General features: G+C 45.6%; 1 protein-coding gene across 18 annotated transcripts in view; it reads left to right on the forward strand.

The window, feature by feature from the left end:
- Nucleotides 1-22,665, forward strand: part of CXXC4 (CXXC finger protein 4) — a 170,986-nt gene that overhangs the window by 93,167 nt on the left and 55,154 nt on the right. For 6 of the 18 annotated variants that reach the window (XR_014882886.1, XR_014882881.1, XR_014882883.1 and 3 more), the window contains one exon: nucleotides 7,227-7,283. The exons of 10 other annotated variants lie outside the window; for them this stretch is intronic. Coding sequence is in view for 2 of the 8 variants with exons in the window: in XM_085222383.1 (XP_085078509.1) it covers nucleotides 7,227-7,271 (45 nt within the window). In the remaining 6 variants the exon portion in view is untranslated. Of the gene's footprint in view, nucleotides 1-272; nucleotides 7,121-7,226; nucleotides 7,284-22,665 lie in introns of those variants that run through there. 2 more of the 18 variants (XR_014882885.1, XM_085222382.1) reach the window with 1 other exon arrangement.

Here is a 22,665-nt window from a genome sequence, read left to right on the forward strand (position 1 = left end):
TTCACACGCCTGTGACTACCTTGCTTAGCTAACTAAAGAGACTGCATGCTAGGGGTGTTACATGCTGCCTAAGATGTGTCACATGTGACCCTGTAATGGCATGTGGTTGAAGGAGGGATGTTTCTACGAATTGTCAAGCTACGTGTGGCATCGTGCTGTTCCTAGATAACTGAAAGTATGCCTGAAATGTACAGGGAAAGAACAAAGAGAAGAAATCGAGTTTTGTAATGCCACAAAAGAAAGCTTAACTTGTTTTCTTGCTTTTTTTTTAGAGAACACCTGTTCCCAGCGCTGAAGCATTCCGATGGTTCTTTTAAGCAGTAGTGTATCTTATTTTCAAGGCAGTCCGAAGTGAATGGCAAGCTAAAGTCTTGTTTTAAGAAACTGCTTAGTCTACCACTGAAGAATATACTCAGATACTATTTTCATTTCTGTATAGGGGTTTCCTCAAAAGCAAAAGACAAAAATCTGGGAGCCTAGGGAATTGGCCGGCTTATTCACATTCAGTACACTGATTCTTTCTTTGATGTAACTTAGCTATACTAGTGAAGTTGTTGTCTATTTTTAAAGTGGCTGTTAAAAAAAAAAAAAAAAAAAAACACAAAAAAAAAACCACAAAAAAACAAAAAAAGTTTGGGTAAACCCCTGCTATAAAGTCATGTATCTTTGAAAAGTAACATATCTATACTTCATTTTCAAATATATGTGTTTCAGTACTGTAAACTGTACAGATAGCCGCTTGTATTTTGTGTGTTTAGACACAAGGAGACAATCATGTCTGAGCATCTATGGAGATTAATGGTTTGTACACAACGGTGTGGTTCTGCCAGTTAAATCCGGAGCAATAAATCCTAGCTTTAAATATTATTTTGCTAGTTGTTTAGCAGCAGCAGCAACAGCAGCACTGTTTTACCATGCATCCTTCCATAGAGACTTGATACCAAGTTTTGCAAGATAAAAAGATTGTGACACATCTAGCAATTACCTTCCATCATGATGTTGTAAGAGGGGAAGACATAAAATATAAGATTAATCTTTCAAGCACTGTATTAGAGTAGTGGTTAATACACTTGCCTTGCTTCCGAAGGAGCTTTACATAGGGGTATCCATCCAAAAATGCTGTATGGTGTTTGACCCACTTTTCACTGAGTTCTAAGGCGAAGTGCCCAGCTTATGTGGATGTGCATAAAGTTTGTTCTAGGATGCAAAATGAAGTGAGCATGAGCCCTTAGTATAAATAAGGACTTGGCTTCATTGCCCTCCGTGTACAGGTTCTTACGTAAAGTTTTTGGTCAGTGGAGTAAATGTTTTGTAAAGTTGAATGCAGTATTTTTGGTCCAAGAGGAGCTCTTCACGATTGAGTTTTGACCGTTGGACCGGTTTGGGTCTCACTTGCAGTTGTATTTAATTCAGAACCTGAATATTTTTGAAGTATAAAACTGAACTTAAAAATACTTCTATAACAAAGACCTGTTCTCCCTACATGGTCCTTGGTCCACTCATCTCAACTTTGCTGAACCACTGCTCCCTTAGGCCCTGAGCAGAGTGCTCTGCTGTTCTCGTTCCTGCTCTGTCTGCATGGAGGAAATGGCTGAGAAAAATAGGAGGATACTGAAACTTAGTGATACTTAATACTGGTTGACCATCATTTCTTATTGCTCTGTATGACAAAGCCATACCATTCATGAGTGAAAAGGCCATCCCGTCAAAGTAAGTGAATGCTGTTGTGCCGCATACTTGATAGATTTTGCGTTTTAAACAAAATAAGACTACCAGTAGTTTCACAGAACAGGTGCTGGGCATGGAACTAACTGATCAGTGGTACACAGCCCACCCAAATCTTCTGTCATTTCAGCTTTATCTTCATGAATGTGCTCAGTGCTCCAGCCTGTGGTCCCCAGTCACCCTCATGAGCTGGATCGTGTGGCGTGGTGGGGAGCGTGGCAGTGCGGGGCCTGTGTGGATGAGGGGATGCTGACTTTGGCAGGGGAGGGAGCTGTTGGGAGCCAAGGTCCTCCAGGAGGAACCTCCTGAGATTGCCCGTGTGTGTCAGCAGGGCTGTGCTGGGCAGGGGTGGGTTATTGTATCTGGAGGAGCATGACTGGATGAAGGGTGGACCAAAAGCCTACGTCTTTGCGTGTGTGACTTTGGAAATGGAGTGTTACACTCAAAGTGCTTCTGTCACAGTGCCCCTCCTTTTGTTTATAAGGGGTCATCAGTTGGATAACCATATAATGAGCTTTACATCTGTTGTTATGTCAACTGTGTACAGATTTCTCTTTGTGTTTGAGACTTTTTGGTTAGGGCCTCTGTTGTTGACTGACCAACACAAGCTCTGTAAGGTCTTCTCTACCAAAACGCTGATTGATTTATCAACCGAAGCCTTATTTGCACATCTGGCTGGTAAGCTTGCCTTGCTTTTTGGAAAATTGTGATTGTTCTTAAAGAAGTAGAGACAAGATTAAATTCAGGCTACATTAGGTGTACAAAGAATATTCATAGCGATGTACTTACTGTCTAATACCCTAATGTTGCATGTCTTGATGTGCTTTCTTTTTTTTGTTTTGTCGTTTTCTTTTCAAGAACTGATGGATCTGTATATTGTAATTGTGGTGTTTTACATGTCAATTCAAAATTGTTAAAAAACAAACAAGCAAACCTGTTAATTACTGAAAAAGAACATGAGTTGATTTTTCTTTGGTTTCCCCACGTGGCTTTCATTTTGGATATTGTTCCTTTACACCATTGCAGTTTTAGACTTGGGGAAAACATTATTTCTGAGATGCAGTACGCGTAGAGCATTTTGGTTTGGGATGTTTGAAGAAGGAAATCCCTTTGCTGGCCTTCCCCCTCCCCTGTTGTATACATATTTGTAAAATGGTTTCTTTTTTTTTTTTTTCAAGTTTTAATGACCTTATCTGTGTTTTTCTCAAAGTCCAAAAATATTTTCCAGTACGAAAATCTGTATTTCTCTATCTTTCATTCACATGGTGCAAAAAAAAAAGTTAGAAATTGTAAAAGAAAAGCAGAACACAATTTCACAGTCTCCTAGGTGTGAACACTAAGCCTAATGGAAGCATTGTTGGCATACTCCAGATAAATGTAGGAAAAATGGTAAGGCTGAATGGGAGGCACACGTACCCATTCTGTAAATTAATAACAGACCCCCCCTAAGAGGGAAATGCTCCCTTTTGTGCAGAACCCCCGGTATGTAAGTCATGCAATTAATGTTAAAGCATATCAAGTCTTTAAATGGGCTATATCTGTAATCAAATAATGAAGAAAGAAAGTAGTTAAATGAACATACCATTCAGGGTCGAATACACTCAGCAAAAAGCAGTAGTGGGTCTTTGATCATGGTTAGATGCATAGTGATATCAAACAGTGGATTCTCATGTAACAGCTAAATGTTTCAGATTTTGTTTTTATTAAATTTGGCAGTTTCACGCTGAGCTCTACTGTACTCTTAGTGAATAAAAGACAGCTCCTATGTTAGAAAGTACTCCATTTTCACAATTGCAGGGAACTAGGAAGCTTTTTTTCAGAAACACGAGCCACAGAAATGTACTCCTTTCACAGTGTTCTCCTATTTCTGAACTGTGCAGTTATCTATTAAATTTTCTAATAGATATTTGTGTAAGGTGTATGTATGCTTGTGCAATTATGGAAAAAAAAACAGTTTTGGAAAACAGTGTATTTATGAAAAAAAAAAAATCACTTATGGGGCATGTAGAAAACTGTATAAAAACATTCAATTTGCCCAGTAAAGTTGTTTTTGTGATATTTCTGTGTTGTTGAATAAAGGACTTTAGTATTCAAGATATTTCTCTTTTTCCATAAACAGGCTTTGTTTGTGGGATCTTAAGCAATGAAAATCTCTTTTAAAAAACAATCCTCAAAATGATGAAGAGGGTCCAAAAGCTGACCTCAATCACGCGTTTGGGAATGAATGCTTATGAAGTGACGGTGCAATAGCTACACAGCTAATTCCTTCTCAATTGGCAGTCGTTGGAAACCCCATAAGTTGTGTACCTGCGGGTGACGTTGTGCTCTGAATTGTTTAAGATAGCAGAAAAATAATACCACCTTTGTAAGACTAGGAATGTGATGTTGAGTTGTGGAGACTATGAAAAGTGGAGTTAGAAGGAAGACAGATTGCAGAAAAGCCTTCAGCCCTTTGGTGCAGACCTCTATTGTATAATGGAGTGGGAGTGATGTGATGAATTAGTGGTTTGTTTCATAGGGATGAGCATATGATGGTAAAATCTCATCTGTAACTCTTGCAGCACACTGTAGACCTGAGGGTGGATTGTCACATCAGTACTGGAGCATTTGGGATTGCGAACATGGCTTGTGTGAGAATGACAGCAATATCCTTCTCTTTGTTTTTCTGCTTTTCAGTTTGAAGTTCTGCTCTTTGCCTGCTATACTTAGGAAATGTTTCTCGTTTCCGTTTTCTTCCTTTGTGCTACAGACAGGTGCTAACATCATGCCAATAGGTGGGAGAGTGTTTGGCTGAGTGGGAGGCGTGTCCCCTTACTGTCATGAAGCTTGGAATGTCATTGCTCTGCCATTACACCTTGCATAAACATAACGTTAGCTCAGTGTGCCAGTGCAGGACTGTGAGAGGGGTAGAAAGAAAAGGTATGTCCCTTGGGCTGCAAGGTTCCTTCGATGCCAGCTGATTTTCTGGGAAGCCTAGGTGTATCCTTCTGGTTTTTAGAGAAAGCAACAAAACCAAAAGGAACAGAGGTGGATTTTCCCTTGATCCCATCTTCTCTCATCAAAATCCATAAGGATATATGCTCTTATGAGACCTAGACCACTCATTAGACAGCATCAGGGATGAGCCTTGAGTTGTTTGAAGAGGAGGAGGAAAGGGGCTGCCAAGTTGCTTAGGCACAATCAGTGATCTCTCTGGATTAGATACAGAATTTGTAGGGAGGAAATGTGCTAATTTCATAAGATGGTCGATTTGGAAGCAGGAAAAGGTCTCTGAGTTCCTATTCCTTTAATGCTTTCTCTTTCAACTTTTTCCCCCGGGGTATTGTTTTATACTAGTCTGAATGAAAAATATCCTTTAGCTCCAGAGAAAAACTCACCACAGATATGAACCCTGCAGTTTAAAACTACCTCTAGCTTTTTATAGCTTTTGTTTTTTAATTAAAAAAAAAAAAAAATCTTTAAAACAAACAACAACAAACCCAAACATAAAGCAGGTAATTCTTCAAAGCCAAAACTGACAAACTCATTAGTGAAACTATTAAGAGGAAGGAAAATATCCTTTTGCGAGAAGTTTGATTCTTCTAGGCTGTGCTGGACTCAATTTGTTTTTGCCACTAGCCATTTCATCTCTCTCTGATATTTCTCCAAGGAACAAGTCTGAAATTATGAATGGCCTACGTGATACGAGGCAACATGCTTCCTGGGAGATTCAGTCCTCCCTGGCTTCCCATGGGCTTTGCTAGATAACTTGTGAAGTTGGAGGGACTTCACAAGGATTTACTCAGTCACCAGCTTGTGTTGGGCATGGGTAGATGGACCTAAAATCTAAGAAACACGTCATCTCAGTAGGAAATACAATGAAGTTTGAGACCTTTGGACCTACCTGAGGAAGGAAAGATGAAGTTCAGTGTGAGATTAGCTATCATAATCTCTTCCTGCCATTGCCTTGATTCTTTTTTCCGTTTGGCTTTTAGGATAGATGTGTTTGGCTGGGTAGCATGGACCTGCAGAATGGCTGTTCTGCCTTAGATAGCGAGAGTGAAGGAAATGTGTGTAGTAATCTTGTAACAAAAAAGTCTGTGCCGCCTAAAGAAGCTGTAATGTTCAGGAAATAAGGGGTTCTATTGTTCTAAGTATTCAAACTATATTAAAGGGTTGTGGCATTATTCAATAAGCTGCAATAGTTTGTAATTCTACTGCCCATTCCCAGAAAAGGGGTTTTTAGACATGAACCCCAATGGGTTACTGGGCTTAGAAGGTAGTTCTTAGTCTAAGCTGGCTGCTCCATGAGAAGATCTCGTGATTGGGGATTAATCAGTCTGTGTAAGCCATCTTTGCCTTCGTGAATGCAGGATCTTTTCTATAAAGCAGTCAGAAACCTTGTGGGCAGATTGTCAGATGTTGCCATGTCAAACAGAGCCCAGACTAACTATTCAGAGCGGTTTTCCCCAGCTCTGTTTATAATGTGTATAAGCATTCTCCAGCTGAGAAGAAAACACCTTTATTTCCTTACTCCTCTACATATGCCCTTGTTACAGAGTTAACAGCACTAGCCATCTGCACATCTTCAGGCAAAATAAATAAATTGGAAGAAATAGAGGACTGGTTTGCTAGACTTTTTTCTGTGGGAGGAGAGAGAAAAGAGCTAGCCCAGGTCAGAAGCTCCTGTTGCTGGCCCACCTCTCCAATGTGGGTGCTCTCCTATATAGCCTGTGATTGCCTTTGGCGATCAGATGCAGCCCTGAAGAAGACCATTAGGGTAAACAGGGTCTGAGAGATAGGCAAACCTCCTGATCCTTCTAATTGCAGTGAAGGTGCTGGGGGAGTTGTAGGCAGAAAGAAGGCTTGCACATCAGGGTGGTGCCTAGAACAACTCAGCCTGCGTGTCTTGCAGAGATTCTGCTTTTGGCTGGGTGTCTGAAACACCAGTCTCTGTGAGAAGTGTGCTTTGTCTCTCATGTGCCTGCGTGTTGATGCTCATGCCTAGAGCTGGGTAGCTCATTTGGCCAGCTGATATGTTGGCTGAGGATGTGTGGTTTAATGCCAAACTGAACAACTGGCTTTCAAGTTGACTTTGGACAATTATTAGGGTAAATAACCTGGTCTAACGAGATCTGCCACCTAGATTAGGAGATATGAACCTAATTATTACTTTCTGATACTCTCCTCTGACTTGTTTTGCCTTTTTGATCTGATTGTTTGCATTTCTAGACCTGATTTGCCTTTTTGATGCAATGCCATGTGACCTGCTGATTAATTTTTGTGAGCAACATAACCTCCAACCTATGGCTGACTTGCAATATTTTCATGATGTGCTCCATAAACATTCATTCATTTCCTATGATTACTGTGTGGAAACAGACTTACGAGCTAATAAACTTGGATTTGAATTGGACGAAGGGTTTTCTTGTGTTGATTTTTTCCTGTTGGTGAGAAAAAAAAAAGAACAGAGAAAGGGAGGTACGGCCTTTGACTTGACATAACTGCTGTTCTCCCCACAGATGCTCTCCACAGCAGGCATGGCAATACCAGCAGCAGCGCCTTGAGTTCATTTTGCGGTAAGAAATGCTCCCTGCTTGAACTCAACCAAACTTTCAGGGCTGAGGGCTGGTGGAGAGGGGGAAGGGAAGCAGGGCTGCTCTAATTGCTCGCTGCAGCGTCTCCTCTCCATAGCCCTGCTTTCTACATCGTGCTGACACGTGCAGAGCAGCCTCCAGCTGAGACCAATTAAGCATTTCGTTCACCGCCACTACTCCACGCCTGCCCGAGCTGGGCGATGCTTGCGGCTGCTCGCATGTCGTTGGGCAACCCCTCAGCATGAGTGGGTCTGGGTAGCGTCCTCGCTTGTTCTTGGGGCCTGATGTGCCCCAGGCGGCGACACGTGGTGAACATCTGGTCCTCAGCCTCAGCCGGCTGGAAAATGCTGCTGGCATTTCATTGAAATGAATTCTCACGTTGCAGCTGTTCGCTGTGTCCCTCGGGGGATGCATGAGCTGGCAGCGGCTGGTAACCTGCTGAATGGTCCCTTCGAGGGGCTCTCTGGGGTGGGACATCACTTCTGCAGGCTAGAAGCAGGTAGCTGAATGCCTGCATGTGGCTATGCACAGTCCACCAATGTGAAGAATTCCTCTGCCTGTATCAATCTGACGCACGATACAAGTGTGCACAAAAACTGTGTTGTTAGGATGGCTCAGGCCACCACCACAGGCCAGTGAGGCGTGCATGATCTTGATGTTGCTGAAGGAAGTGGGCAGCAGCAGGGAGGTCAGGCTGAACTGTGCAGCTGAGTGAGACAGGTCCTAGCCAGGCACCTTTTTGGGCACCAGCTTCCCTACTTCTGCTGGAAAGGGTGACTTTGCAGGGGAAGCAATCCCTCCTGGTGTTTAACCACCCAGCATGCTTCCATTGCAGCCTCAAACAAATTTCTAACAAGTCAGTTTAGTGGAGCTTCCCTTAGCAGCTGTAGAATGCTCACCATCACTGCCCACCTTAGAAAATATCATTATTACTGGAAAAGAGGTTTTCTGTTCACGTGCTGATATTACCTATGTTGCACATGATATTGCAGGATGGATAGGTGGCTGGTGCTCACTACTTTCTCCAGGAGTTCGTCCAAGTCGCTGCATTTCAGGTGCTGGAAGCAACTGGGGTAGGAGTAATGTGCCGGCTGGGGAGTCGCCCAGCAGCCAGTGGAGGGTGACACCCGTGATAGAAACGGACATTCATTTGCCTTCCGGATGGAAGGGATGTGACACCTCTTGTCAAGTCCCATCTTTGTAGATTTGAGATGTGAGGCAGCAAGGCAGAAGTCATGGCAAAAGGTCGGACAGCTGCAGCACTTTGCATGCGCAGGCCTTTGCCCCAGTGCTGCGATGGCACAAGCACTGGGCATAAGAACAAGCGTGGCGAGTAGTTGCAGTACTTGTGTGGTTCTGTTCCCCTTAGCTCCTGTGGTTCTGCTCCCACTTTGCACCTCGTTGAGATTTTGCACCACGAGACTCAGAAGACCACACTATGTGTCACGAGTCCTTCTCTACATCTTGCCTGTGCCATGAGCTCCACATGGGTTTCCATCAGCATTGGATTTGGGGACTTCTCTGAGAGCTGTAGGAGATCAGCATCTCTGAGGTATCAGTACAGTGATGAATTTTAGAAATGGGTGGAAAATATGAGCTCAGATGTGTTTGAGTGGCTGTCTGCAGAGTTTGAAGCAAGGCCAGCTAACTAAGGCTGGCCACGAGCTGTGCTCCATAGAGGACTGGAATGCATTGCTCTGATATAGGCATAATCAAGGCAGGGCAGAGAAAGCAAGCTTCTTCCTTGTGAAACAGGCCACTCAGATGCCTCAGAGCTGCAGGCAGGAGAATAGATGGATCAGGAAGAGACGAATGAAGGACTCCTTGCCTGGGAGATAACTTATGCTGCCCATAGCCCCTCTCTGGGAGTTGAGGCCACATCTAGGTCTCTTTCCCAGCCCTTCCTCTGCTCTGCCTGCCTGCAGTCCGGTCCTGCTCTTTTCCAGAGCTCATGGAAACACAGAGCCTGCTGCCTGCCGAGACCCTCTCAACTCCTCTTTTCCCATCAGTAAACGCAGGCAACCAGCACTTCGTGCCATTACACCTCCTTAGAGATGCAGAAAACACATGGGCTGTTTGTTTTCACATCTACCTACCTAATTGATGGGTTGAGAAAGGGGAGGCGGGAAGGGAACTTCAGCCCTATTAAACAGCGGGGAATTGCGTGCAGTAGATGAGGAGTGTTTGTATTGCAAACACCACCAGCCAAGCTCTCGGCATCCAGGACACAGCCGTGGCTGTGCCAGAGCCCTTGGTAAACATCTCTATTTTCAGGGTGTGGAGGATGGTCAGTGCAAGCAGAGTGCCCAGGACGGGTTCAGGCTGGAGATGGCTGCCTTGCTTCTCAGCAGGGCTGTGCTCTGGAAAGAGGGGGAAAGAAAAGTGCTGGGCTATGAGGCAGGTCTGCGACCTACAGCATGATGAGAGCGTCGCAGGGTGGCAGGGCTCAGGGTAGCCAAGGGGTAATGGCTCCCACTTGTCATTGCCAGCACAAGGCTGGGCTCAGCCTGACAGTGCGTTGAGCCGATTACCTCTCCCCTTTTAAAAATGATAATCAAAAAGAGGCGAGAGCCAGAGGTCCTTCAGCGAGTTATCATTTTCCCACACTGCGCATCTGTGCTGAGCTGAGACGGCTTCCCCTGTGTGCCGAGCTGGAAACAAAGGGGGAGTGGGAGCACCACCCAGCAGGGATGGGCAAGGGGCCCAATGCTACTCTGCAATAAGAGATCAATAGGCCCCCCCTCGAAGAATGTCAAGCGATCGCCCAGGCAGCACCAGTCCAAAATGGAGAGCAGTGCTGTGGTGGGCTGCTGCCTCCATGGGAAGTCAGGTGCATGCTGCAGTGACAGTGCCACTGTGGGGCGGCGAGGCTGTGGGTCCCCCCGCCTCCAATCTGAGCAGTTTTCTGTTGATAATAAAAAAACAAAAACAACCACACCATTCCCCAGGAACTCAGCCATTAGCATACTCGCCCTAATACTTTAATCCCCATCATTGTTTATAATCAGGCTGCATGCAAGGTTACGCATGGCACCGCCTGATTTATGAATATATATATTTTTCTGTTTTAATTGAAACGGCAACATTTAGGTTCCACCTTAACAGTGCACCTTAAAAGATTATCTCGGTTATTTCACAGGCACCGAGCCGGCACTAATAGTCCAAGGCAGATATTGAAAAGCAGCACAGGGCCAGGCAGATCTATTAGAAATTCCCATCCACGCGCCTCATACATATTGATTTCTGACACCAAGCAGCAGTGAAAGCCCCCGTGGGAATAATATATTTAGCAGGGTTCGCTGCGAGGAGGTCACAGAGTGCATACAGATTAGCTACAGAGGACCGAGGCACTAGTGTTGGAGCCAAATGCTAGATTTTATATCATTTTAATCTGAACTTTTATAATCCTTTTAGTTCTTCTTTCTCTGGCTGGCAGAGGGAAGGCTCCTCCACATGGATCATGCATTTCCCCCCCCACCTTTATTCCTCCCATAAATGTGCAAATGCTGTTGTAATGGGAAGGAAGGCACCCTTAGCATAAGCAGAAAGAGGCACCAGCAGATTTGGGTTTTATACATGGCGCGTGTACATGTATATATCCATACAGATAGATATAGATAAGCATGTGAACGGGTATCATAATGGTCATTCCAGCTGGAGAGATCTTTATTTGAAGATTTCCTTTCACGGGTTGTGTGTGTGTAAATCCCAGGCTTCAGCTTTAATGTGCAGGCATAAAGGGCTGCCAAAGACCCTCTTTTATTTTATTTTTATCCAAGAACTTAATTGAGCAGAAGTCGCAGTTGTGCTGTTGAGCCTCGGAGAGCGATGACAGCAACAAAAAATACCTAAACAGCTTTAATTACCTTTCTGCGTATGCTGATGGAGAGGAAATGATGCCTGCTCGTTATGCGGCGAGGTGTTGTGACGGATCAGATGGAGGTGTCAGGAGGGAGCCAAGCAGGCGCTTGGGAGGCTGGAGCCGTGCCAGCAGCACAGAGGGGAAGCTTGGGGTTGACACACTTTGACACCAGAGTGAAATGTGCTCCGACAACAAAGGAAACTGGGAGGTTTCAGCAAAACAGACACAAAAGCTTACTGGCGTCTTCGGGGCGATAGAAACACGGTGACTTCCATTTGTCGCTTTTTTTTTTTTCCTTAGGAAAAGGGCCTTGCTATCGTTCTGCAATTAAAACCGCCATGGGGACCCCCGCCTGTTGTGGGGTCAGCTCCTCCACTCTGTAGGATACATACAGCATCCTCGCTGGCTAGGAAAGGAGAACTCATTGTAGACTTGCTTTCTACTTCGCAAAATCAAGTGAAACATCTTTCTGTTCTCTCTCAAGCTATCGACGTGCTTGATGTGTTATGAGAGGCTGCAGTAATTTTCTTTTTCCTTCCTTCTGCAGCTGTCTGGATGCTCATTTCTCTGCTTTATGTGGGTGGAGACCAGTATGCTGCCTTGAAAAACCCCTGTGCATCACATCTGCACTTCCTATGAACACTGAGATGCAACCTTATGGGCAATGAGTGCTCCCACTTCCCAGGGTGCCAAGCTGTAATTAGGCCTCTACTGGCTGTCAAGGTAATCTAGCTACCAATGGTCAGGCCTATAGAGGACCAAGAGGGTCATCCTCTGAACCCTAAGGTTCTGAACCCAGGGCTGCTTTTCTTAGGCTCTTGAATAAGTGCTGCCTTGTTCTTACTCTGTGAGACAATTTATGGTTTCACTGACTGCATTCAGCCACGTGTCACTGGTTTGGGTCAGTCCCCGTTAGCCCCATGCCCTCTCCCCAGAGGGCACATAAGCTTGTGGCACATGATGATGTACCTAAGCTGAATGGTGTCAGAGCAGCTTTTGTTTCTTGCCGTCTGTTTGGTTTCTTGCTGTACCCATGGCAGCAAGAGCAGGTCTTCAGCAGAGCGGACAAACAGTTTTTCCATCTCTTGCTGCTGCTGCTACTTAGTTTGTGATGCAAAATGGTTTTCGTATTTCCACTGCAGATTTGATAAGCCAAATGCCCAGAGTGACACTGTCACGATACACCATGGCATAAACAAACAGCTGGCCAGGCTTCCAAGAAACACAGAAATAAAATTGGGTTATGGTTCCAGAAAAAAAAAAAAAAGAAAAAAGTAGGAAATGCCATGAGATTGGAATTCTTTTTAAATTAATGCATTCTATGATATGCCATCGAACTTAACATTTCTTAGAAGTTGTGCCAGGCTGAGCCAAGGTATTTTGCAGAAGAGGTCGGCAGGAGCTCAGGAGCTGTGCCTGGCCCAGACCTTCTCCATCTGGAAAATGCCATACCTGTGTTAGGCTTGCCCTGCTGCTGGGGCGGCTCAGCCAAGTGGCTGCCTGGAGCCTGCTCCCACTGGCAAGATCTGTCCTTTGAGCCAGAACCCAGCCCTTGGACATGGCAGAGGTGTTGGAAGGGGCCTCATGTGTCTAATTCAACATTTAAAAGGCTTTAATTATTAATTATATTTGTCAATATAAATTATTGGGTTTTATCCTCTGGGTTTTTTTTTGACTGCTGGATACTTTGAATCAAATTACATCTGAAAAATCACATTCATTGACCTTAAAAAAGTAGTGGAAAGGGTGCATGATGCAGAAGTGTTTAGGAGTGGGGGTTTTCATGCCAATCACAGCTTGGCCTGTCTCAGTAAGGACACAACAGAATGCCATACATAGGTTTATACATTACCTCAGTTCCCTGGTCACACTGTTTTGTTTGCCAAGTCCCACATCCCAGCATCAGTCTGTCTGTTTGCTGCTCAGACAGGATTTCTGCTGACAATCTGGGACGTGCTCCACTCAGATTTCGTCTTTTTTGTCTGTTTTTGGAGATCTCTATCGAGGTGGCAAACAGTCGTAGCATACTGAGGGGAGGCCAGTGCTGGCCCCTGGTCAGACTCTGCTGCTGGGTCTGGGGCCGCACTGAGGCCTACGAGCAGTGGGACAGTTGAGGGCATGCAGGCAGCCAGGCAGCATGGTGGGGCACGGGTCTTGTCCCAGCAAGGCAGGAGCTGATAAGTTCTTCTTTTTATCTTTTCTGTCGTGGTGGCAGTCTGATGGCTGCCTCCCTGACCATGCCTTGGTTGAGTGGTTTTTGCTAAGATGGACAGAGCTCCCCTGACACTTGTATGAAGGTGACACTTATTTCCTATCCAGCACAGCCGTTAATCTCAGATACAAACGGCCTGAGCGTTTCTGGCATCTAGATAGGATCTTCTAAGAACCACCTTCTTAACAGATGCTTTTAAAATTGGTGGGGACAGTCAATGTTATCTAACAGAACCAGCCTAGTCGTAGCTCCCCACAAGCATATTCCAGTCTTTCAGGAGCATAGCTTGTGTGGGAGTTCCCTGGGATATATATATATATTTTTTTCTCATTCTTCATTTTTATAGTATAGACCTCAGCACTGCTTCAATCATCCCCCCAATTAAAGTTTTTATTTTTTTTTTTTATTGCTATTTCAAGAAATGCTCTCCCCTTTGGATTTCTCTCTCTTTAAGAGGGAGTCCCTGACTGACATTGTTAAAATCCACCAAACTGAGCGTGGTGTCAGACGTGACAAGCTGTGTTTCTGTGGTGGTGGGGCAGATGGGGCTCCCCACACACCCTTCTCCTCCGCCTGTGGCTTTGGAAGGGCTGTACAAGGGCCAGATTCACATCTGGCTTACTATTCAAAGTCTCGACACGCACGCCAGCTCCCTGCTGTTTATACAGCTGGGTTTTAACTCACGAAGCTTGTACTGGGCTTTGGTCTCATCATGTGGTAAAAAGCTGAGACTTGTTGGTATTTCTTTTGGCACACTACCCTACAGGCTGGGGTGTCTGAAACGGAGCAGTGCCAGTACTAAAGGAATACCCTGTCCAGTCAAGGATCCCACCCATTGTGGTTTCAAAATACCATGTTTTTTCATATCTACATATATGTATTTGCTATATATTTCTATTTTTACATACATCAATGCATTTCTTCATGTACGTACACATAGATAATAATTTTATTAAGCAATTCAGCTAGAGGAAAAGAAAACATCTTGTTCCAATGCAGATATGCACGTCATCCTGTCTGTATCAACAACTCTAATCTGTAGGCATTTTCAGCTCAGACTTGGGAAAGTAATGAGAAATGGCGAAGGTTAACAGCTGAAGAGTTAACCCTGCTTCTGTTGGAAAGGGAATGCAATACGACGTAACCTGTCCAAGGTGACTGTGGGTGTGCTGAAAAGAGGTGTTTGAGACAGCAAGTAGAGAAAAGAAACAGATGTTATCGTCAGGAAATACTTTGTTTAAAATGTGAAGCTAGTATAACATTATGTGGTTTCTGAACTGAGCTATTTGGTAGGTGAAACCCTATGGGAAGCAAGGCTGGGGGAAAAGGAAGATCAGGTAAGTTAGCATTTCTTTTGAATAAATGATCTTGAAATCCAAGTACAAGCCACTCTACCAAGAGAGGACAGATGGAAAATGTTGTAACAGAACAAGTAAACATAAAGCGGATATATTCAGTTGCATATAGTAGTCAGTGAGTAGAAAAGAAATGGCATGCAGCTTGGAGTCAAAATGTGAATGCCCAAGACATGAAATGAGAAGCAACATGTAAGGGGCATAAAGAAAAATATATATCCCACAGCTATCTTATAAAGGAATTGTAGTGACCCACAGTTAAATGAAGTGGGAAAGTTAGCAATAGGTGATGCTCTGAAGGCAAAAGCATCCTGTATCATTTTCATTTTGCTTCAGCCTTACTTACGTCACTATCAGTGAACAATTTTTGGGTTCATTTCAGCAAACAGGAGGTCAAATTTAGGGTGGAGAAAGAAGACGGCAGGATACCTTCCATTAGGCTGAATGTGAGAGCTCACAGAAGGAGTCATTTAGCTGTTGGCAAGGTGATGTTGTTGAGAACTTGTGGCAAGGAGGGGAGGCTCCTGTATTGTGGGAGAGGATGAGCAAAGTGCCTGTCTTTGGAAAAAGGCAAACCGGGGAGCCAAGGAGCTATAGAACAGTCAGTCTACTTAGCGCATGGAAAAATGCTGGAAGAAATAATCAAACAAATTATTTATGAGCCTCCAGAATATAGTGCAGAGATAAGTAACAGCCAACAGGGATTTGTCAGGAACAAATCATGTCAAACTCACCTTATTTCCTCCTATGACAGGGCAATAAGCCTTGTGGAGAGGCAATGAATATCATATATCTTCGCTTAGAGAGGCTTCTGGTGCCATCTCACACAGCACTCTTTTACGGATGATAGGGAATGGTGGCTTTTAGTAAGCTATGGCACGGGCAGAGGATCACCCCACCAGCCATCACCAGTGGTGCCCTGTGGTAGGATGTGCTGAGTCCAAAGTGTCCGGTCAGTGTCTGGGAGAATCACTCAGGGATGGACCAGGGGTCAAGAGGCAGAGAGACAGGGAGCTCAAGGGAGGGCAGGGATTCAATGTGCTCATGGCCAGATTGGTGAGGAAAGTGAGAGAAGGTGATGTTGGATAAAGCCAAGTATGAAGTGCTGCCCTGAGGTAGAAATGAATGACATGCACTCCGGGCCAGGAACCATTAGTTAAACAGGGGAACAAAAGGAAAAAATATCCTCTGGGTCTTGGGAGCATCTCAAGCTGCATGCGATGCATGGCTGTGAAAACTGCAAACACCTCACTGGGAAAAGAGAAGGGAGACTGCAGATGAGGCGGGCTTTCTGCTCTGCTCAGCTTGGCCAGTGCTCAGCTGGTGCTTTCTGCCCCATTTTGAGCACTGCAGATTAATCAGTGGGAGCCCAGCAGGGAGCACTGAAGGATGATGCAAGGTTAGGGGAACATGTCCTGCAAGGGAGGAAGGAGAGGTGGGGACTTATCTGGGCTAAAGGAGGGACGGCTGGGGCTCAACCTGTAGATGGCCAAATGGTGAGTGCAGGGGGCTGATCCCCCCAGGGAGCAGAAAGGAGGCTCCTTCCAGCCAGTTTTGTGCTGTGGTAGTTTTGTTTTCCCCAGGTTTTCTCTCAGCCTGGCCTTGGTGCTGCAAGAGAATGCTCTCTGCAAAGCAGAGCAGGCATTTGGGATGTCTGCTGCTGGCATGCTGAAATGAGACCCGTGCTAATCAGCGCAACGGGGAGATAATTAATTATTCCCCGCGCCTCCTCAATGGAAATGTTAGGAAGGAGGGCTGAACCATCCCTGCTGCCCTGCCTGTAATCCTCTGCCACGGCTGGCTTTATTGGCTCTGGGGGGAAAAGAGGCACATTTGCCTTCCTGCTGATAGCACGTTAAGCACGCTCACTTCACAGGCGCGTGCGGATGAAAGTGTAATTGCATGGAAGGTGAATTGATTGCAATTAACCTTGGGACTTGGCCTCGGGCTGGGGTGTCCCACCTTCCTCCCCGGGAAAGTGCCGCCGGGGGCATCCCACACAGCTGATGAATGTGTACATTGTGGCATGCAGCACATACGTTGCTCGAGAACACGCATAAATCATGTAGGAAAACGCGTATTATGGCGAAATGATCAAATTAGAAATGAAGCGCATAAATCATGAGATTACACTGTTGAATTGTATCTGGAGACATAAATTATACAGTGAGATCCCAGGTTCACCGAGAGGTTCATGGCGTAATGAAATGGGGCTCACGTCGCTGGAGGAAAATGCTGCTGCGCCATGAAATGTACCCAGTCCGACCTCACGTGTATTTTTGCAACATCTTCTGTCAAAAAGGATCAAAACAATAGGGACGGTAAGCCCCAAGGAAGCCTCCCCTGCCGAATCAAACAACAATTACACATTAAAAAGCATGTTCGGAAGATAAGTTTGTAAGGAAGATAAAAAGTCTCCAGCATGGCTGAGAGTTGGACAGACAAGCTGCTCTGAAAGCTGGTGACATGCGGGCGAGCTGAAAGAGCCATGCTGCTAAATGTGAGAAGTGGGAGGACGTGTGTGAGTGGCTGCCCAGTTTCCTATTGCCCGGAATGTGGGGTGCTGGGGCTGCCGCCTGGAAGTGGGCTCAGCAGCTCAGCACGGGGTTGCCTGGTGGCTGCAGCCAAGCAATTGACAGTGAGCAGGGAAGAGGAACTCCAATCGATGGGCCAGGCAGAGTCAGCAGAGTTCATGGGAAGGAATGGGAAAGGGATGCTGAGTGCAGCTGTTCTGTGCCTGACCATCTTCTGGTTTTTTTCTTCTGTTGTGTTTCCTATAGCTGTCATCTGTCTTCCATAGCATAACCCTTTTGTGAGCATCTCAGGAGATGCTCGGGCCCTGTGAGAGAAGGCTCCCTGCTAATTTATTCTCAGTGAGCTTGGGATGGGGCTTGGGCTTGGGTTTGCATTGTGTACAAACAAACACACCTTCAAGAGCTTTTGGACTGTGGGTCCCTGGGAGGAGAGGCACCAGGCACAGCCTCCTACTCCAAACAAGTTGGTTCAAAATAAAGAAACGGCATGGACGTTATCATTTTACCAGATGATCTATGCATTTCATTAGTTGGAGCATGCATTTCGCTACAATAAACATGCTCAGAAGATGATCTGCACGTTGCTTTCTGGAATGCATGTGCTACAGTGGAGTAGGTACATGTGCACTGGCTGGGTAACACCTGCTCTCCCCCAGCCAGTCCTGCTGCTGCTGCTGACGGCATCGTTATTTGCTTCTAATGACATCGGTTATGGCAGCAGCATGCGTATTAGTTGTGGCCACAGGATTAATGATTGGTATCCAAGCCTTTATTTTAAAATCACTTCTCATCAATACATCCATTTTTATACGTAGAGCTTTATATTATTTGTTGCACGTATTTCCCCGTTCTGACCTATTTTGCTGCACCCTGCATCTATCACCACAGACGCTGTTCTCCTCTTTGGAAAAAAACGCTGCCTTTTCTACTTTGCTGTTCATTAATATGTGCAGAAGCTACATTTACATGTATTTTTGTATTGTTTTATAATTTTTTCCCTCTACCTGGAAAGAAGTTCTGATTCTGAAGAGGATTGTGAAATCTGAGTGAAGCTGAATTAATTAGGCACTCTGCTGATGCTACGCAGCAAGCATTGCAGTTTACCCCGTATACATTCTCTGATTAGTCCCGCTCTCTCTCCCTCTCTCTTAACAAAAATAAAAAAAATTAAACATTTTCTAGCATGCCATTCGGGAGCAGCAGTTTTAAAGGAAACCATTTGTGATAGATCTAGTTCAGTACTGAAGCATAGTTTTCAAACTGGGTCAGCCTGGAACACTGGAGACCATTGGGAGACCTGAAGCATCCGTTCTCCACCAGGGTATAAACGTTTGGGGTTGGGTTCTTAGCAAGCAAAAGATTGAGCAGATCTCACCATAAAACCATCTAGGTTGCAAAAGACTTTCCGGATCACACAGCCCAACCTTCTGGCTGATCAACACTAAGCCATGTTATGAGTAGCTCTGGGCATGTGTTGGTGCAGGTTGAAGCACAGCAGGGTAAGGAGCAGACCCACTAAAGCTGATTTTTTCCATGCTTACAAGTGTGGTGTGGAGCTGTCTGGTGTCTGCAGGGTCCTGCTGGTTGCAGGACTCAGCACAGAGCGTGCTGGGCTGCAGGTGCCATCACTGCTCGGTATTGAAGCCCTGTCACTGATGGAAATATTGCAGGTCAGAAAGGTGGGAGACGCTCTCGTTTCTTCCCCAGAGAGCATTCCTCACTTATCTCCTTCTTCAGCTTTTTCCCCTGTCCTATTTTATTCCGGGCTTGCAGGGTACGTCAGGATACCTGCCAAATATTTGCTGACTCAGGACCGTGATTTGTGTGCTGGCTCCTCCACACTCATCTGCTGACTGCAAGTCTTTCTGTGTGCTCTGGGACAGGCTTTTTTAATTTTCTGCGAATCGCTGCTTCCTTTTCAGATGTTTTTGCTACCATAGCATTATGATTATGAAACACGGTTCAAAGAACACTGGTAGGAAGAAGATAGACTGGGGCATTGCTTCTGCTTGTGAAACGCCTATAGGTTTTGAAAAATAATGAGAGGAAGGGGGGAAAATATTGGGTGATACAGAGAGGACCACAAACCCCACATTGTTCTGATGTTTTGGTTATCAGCTCTGGTCAGGAATAAATCAATCTGCAGCAGCTGCAGACACGAGAAATGCCCATCATCTCCAAAGGTTTTCTGAAGCTCTGGAGGGGTGGGGGAGGGGCAGCAAGGGGACAGGCCCATAAAGCGATATCCTGACTTATCTTGCCGCTTCGATCCATTCAGGTGCATGCACACGATGCCTGAGGTTTCTGAATCTGATCCGCTCCTGCCTGCTCCCAATCTGTAAAAGTAATGCAGGCTGAAGGAGGTTGCGGTTGTCCAAATCCTGTTTGTTTGTTGCAGTCAACTGCTTCTTATTAGAGCATGATTTAATGTGCTTGGCAGCAGTAAAACCACCAGTTTTATGTTCTTTTAATCTCAAATGGAAGCTAAACTCGGTTTTCCAAAATGTTAAAACCAGCTGTGATCTAATATGAGGTTCTTGAAGGCAGTAGAGCTGGGTGTTTCTCAGGATAGAAAATCTTTAGTAATAATGTCCCAGATTTTTGAGATGCAGTATTTACAAAAGGAATATGGTTCTTCTAAAACCAGATAAAGGATCTCATTTAATCTGTACTTGGTCTCCCTTTTCCTGCAGGTTCTTTCACTTTTTTTTTTTACCTTACATACAGTTAATTTTGTAATATTTCTCCTGTGATTCTCCAAATAGCCCGAATTATTAGTCTGTTGCTCATATTATTTTTGCTTTCATTCTGCCAGGAGAAGCCACAATTGGTTAATGATTATCTAAGATTTGTCACGGGACATCTTTTCTGCGAATGCATTTTCCATGCGTAATAATCACACCCCATTGCAGACCTGTGGCCACAGAAGGGTTGAGCATCACGCTCTGCGCATCCCTGTAATGGATGGGGTTTTCATGCCAAATGATTTCAGAGCGTTATCGGTGCCAAATATATTCCTGGCTGTAAACGCTGTTTTTCCACTCGTGCATGTAAGCTCTGCTTTCCTTGCCATAGCTCGGTGTTTGGAATAGCTAATGACTGCTGCTTATGGTGCATTTTAATATGTCTAGTGGGCCAAGGCACTTATCAGGTGCTACCTGCCTCCTCTTCCTCCCCCACATCAAACAGCAGTCAGGCAAAGGCAGAAGAAGATTTTTGATCTTCATCTCTGATTGGGTGATGCAGCACCAAGTGTTGGTAGAGTTGGCAGAAGCAAAGAGAAGTCTGTCCTTGCAAAAGCATGTGCAGAGGTTTCTCTCCTGGCACCTTTCTTAGCAGAGGTTTCTGTTTTGAAGACTTCAAAGCATAAACTGAGAGTGAAACTTGGAAATGGCATCAACTTTAGGGGAATTTCCAAGTGGTTTTTTGAATTGTGCCTATGGGATGGCCTTCCTGCCCTTTGGGTTAACTTAGGGTAATGGATGGAGAAGGAGGGAGTGAGAGAGCATGCTATGGCCACCAGCCATTAAAAGAGAGCCTCTCAGCATTTTCCTTGCAGACACCGCTGGTTTCTCTTGTTTCTTGCACACTTAACGGTGTGGAAAAGATAAATTGCCTCAGACCTCCACAAGGAACTACTCTGCTATGTCATTTACAGAGGCTGCTTGGTAAAACCTTACTGATTGCACCTCAAAGCTTGATATGCTATTCTCACAAGTGAAAACTGGAATTTATGAAAACAGGTGCACTAACAGGGCAGGCTTCAGTGGAACAAGCCCACAGAAAAGTGAAAAGTAGGACTTGGCTTTCCTAAAACAAAAGCAGGAGAAAGAAACTATTGAGGTCATTGTCATGAGAGAAGACAGTACCCAAGTACTGTCTTTGGGACTTTTAGATCCCTCAGCAGGAGGATAAAGCAGAGAAGTCTTTTGGGCTACACTTGTACAGCAGCTCTCAGGTACGTGATGGTGTTCGGCATACTCCTGCACCTGGGACAGCCCCTGCTGTACTCCCTGGCTGCAGGGCAGGGTTTCCATACCAGTCCCCTCCAAGAGTGAAAACCCAACAGCCCTCAGGATTTGGTTGCACCCTCTGGATGAACACTTATGGCTTGAGTCCAGGAGCTCCTCTACAAGCCCGTTTCCAAAAAACTAGAGTTATGTTGCTGTAATCAGGTACAATCAAACCCCAGCCTCCACCTGCAGTTTGCAATTGCAATTGGGTGCGTTTTTCCTATAAGCGACTGTCAAAGTCGCGAGATGGGCTGATTAATCCCAAGGACAGCACAGTGCTGCTTTGCCTTATAGCACAGTCACTTCAGGGCCAGCCCCAAGAGGGACCCCTGGTAATTAACACAGCTCTCACCCTTCCACTTTTAACATGCCTCTTAATTAAGCTCTCTGGAATCCGAGCTGCACTTTCTGGCCGTGGTGGCTGTGAAATGATTTATCCTTAATGGTGGCCACCAGCAGCGGCCCTGTGCTTAACCCCGTGACTTGTGGTGTCTCTGCCCCTCAGCCCAGGGTAGGGCTGGCAAAGGGACCTGCATCACAGAGCCAGGGTGTCAGTGGGCATATGGCTCTGTGGGGCAGCTCTTACCTACTTACGTATTATATATAAATATAAGAAACAATAAGGATGCATGTGAGAAGACACTGACCTGTAATTAGCCCGTCTAGCTTTTTTTTTTAGCGCTTGTGTCACACCATTTGTGGATTAATTAAACCTAATAGATGTAATGAAACGCAAAGAGAGCTAGATCGCTTTCTAGCGATTTAGTATTGATTTGTAGGCTAAGCCAGCTCCGTCGGATTTTAAGCAATTATTGTCGATAGATAAATTCTGCCATAATTGTTTTACGCGCAAACAGATCACGCCGAGGCACAAAGCCTACCTGCGTACGCGCTGGGTAATTAACCCCCCCCCCCCCCGTTTATATTTCCGTAGCGCCGAGCGCTCCCTGGCTGGTTGTGCTGTGCGCCCGGCGTGGTTTAATTCCGCGTGATGGATGCGCCACCGGCAAGCCGAGCATCCATCATCGCTCGGGTGCGTGCTCCCTTCCTCGGGGACGAGCGCTGCCAGCTATCAGCCCCGCGCTGCGCCGAGAGCACTGCTCGGGGAGCGGCGGTCGGGTCGGGGAGAAATCCCATTTCCCAAAGCGTCTCCCCGCGGACGCGCTCCGAGCAGCCCTTGCTCCGTGCCGGGTGCCGGTGGGATCTCCCCCCCTCCCCAGCCCAAAGCGCAGGGATGTGATGATGAGGGCTGGCGCCAATCCCCCGAGCCAGAAAGCAGGGATTCCTAATTGTCAGCTGCGCTGTGCTGGGCTTGTTTAAAATAATTAGAGTGCGGCGGCTTAAACAGAGCGGGGGGATGCAGTGTGGTGGGTTGGGTGTTAACGCGT

Source organism: Meleagris gallopavo, chromosome 4, assembly GCF_905368555.1.
Source record: "Meleagris gallopavo chromosome 4, MGAL_WU_HG_1.1, whole genome shotgun sequence".
Taxonomy (NCBI): Eukaryota; Metazoa; Chordata; class Aves; order Galliformes; family Phasianidae; genus Meleagris; species Meleagris gallopavo.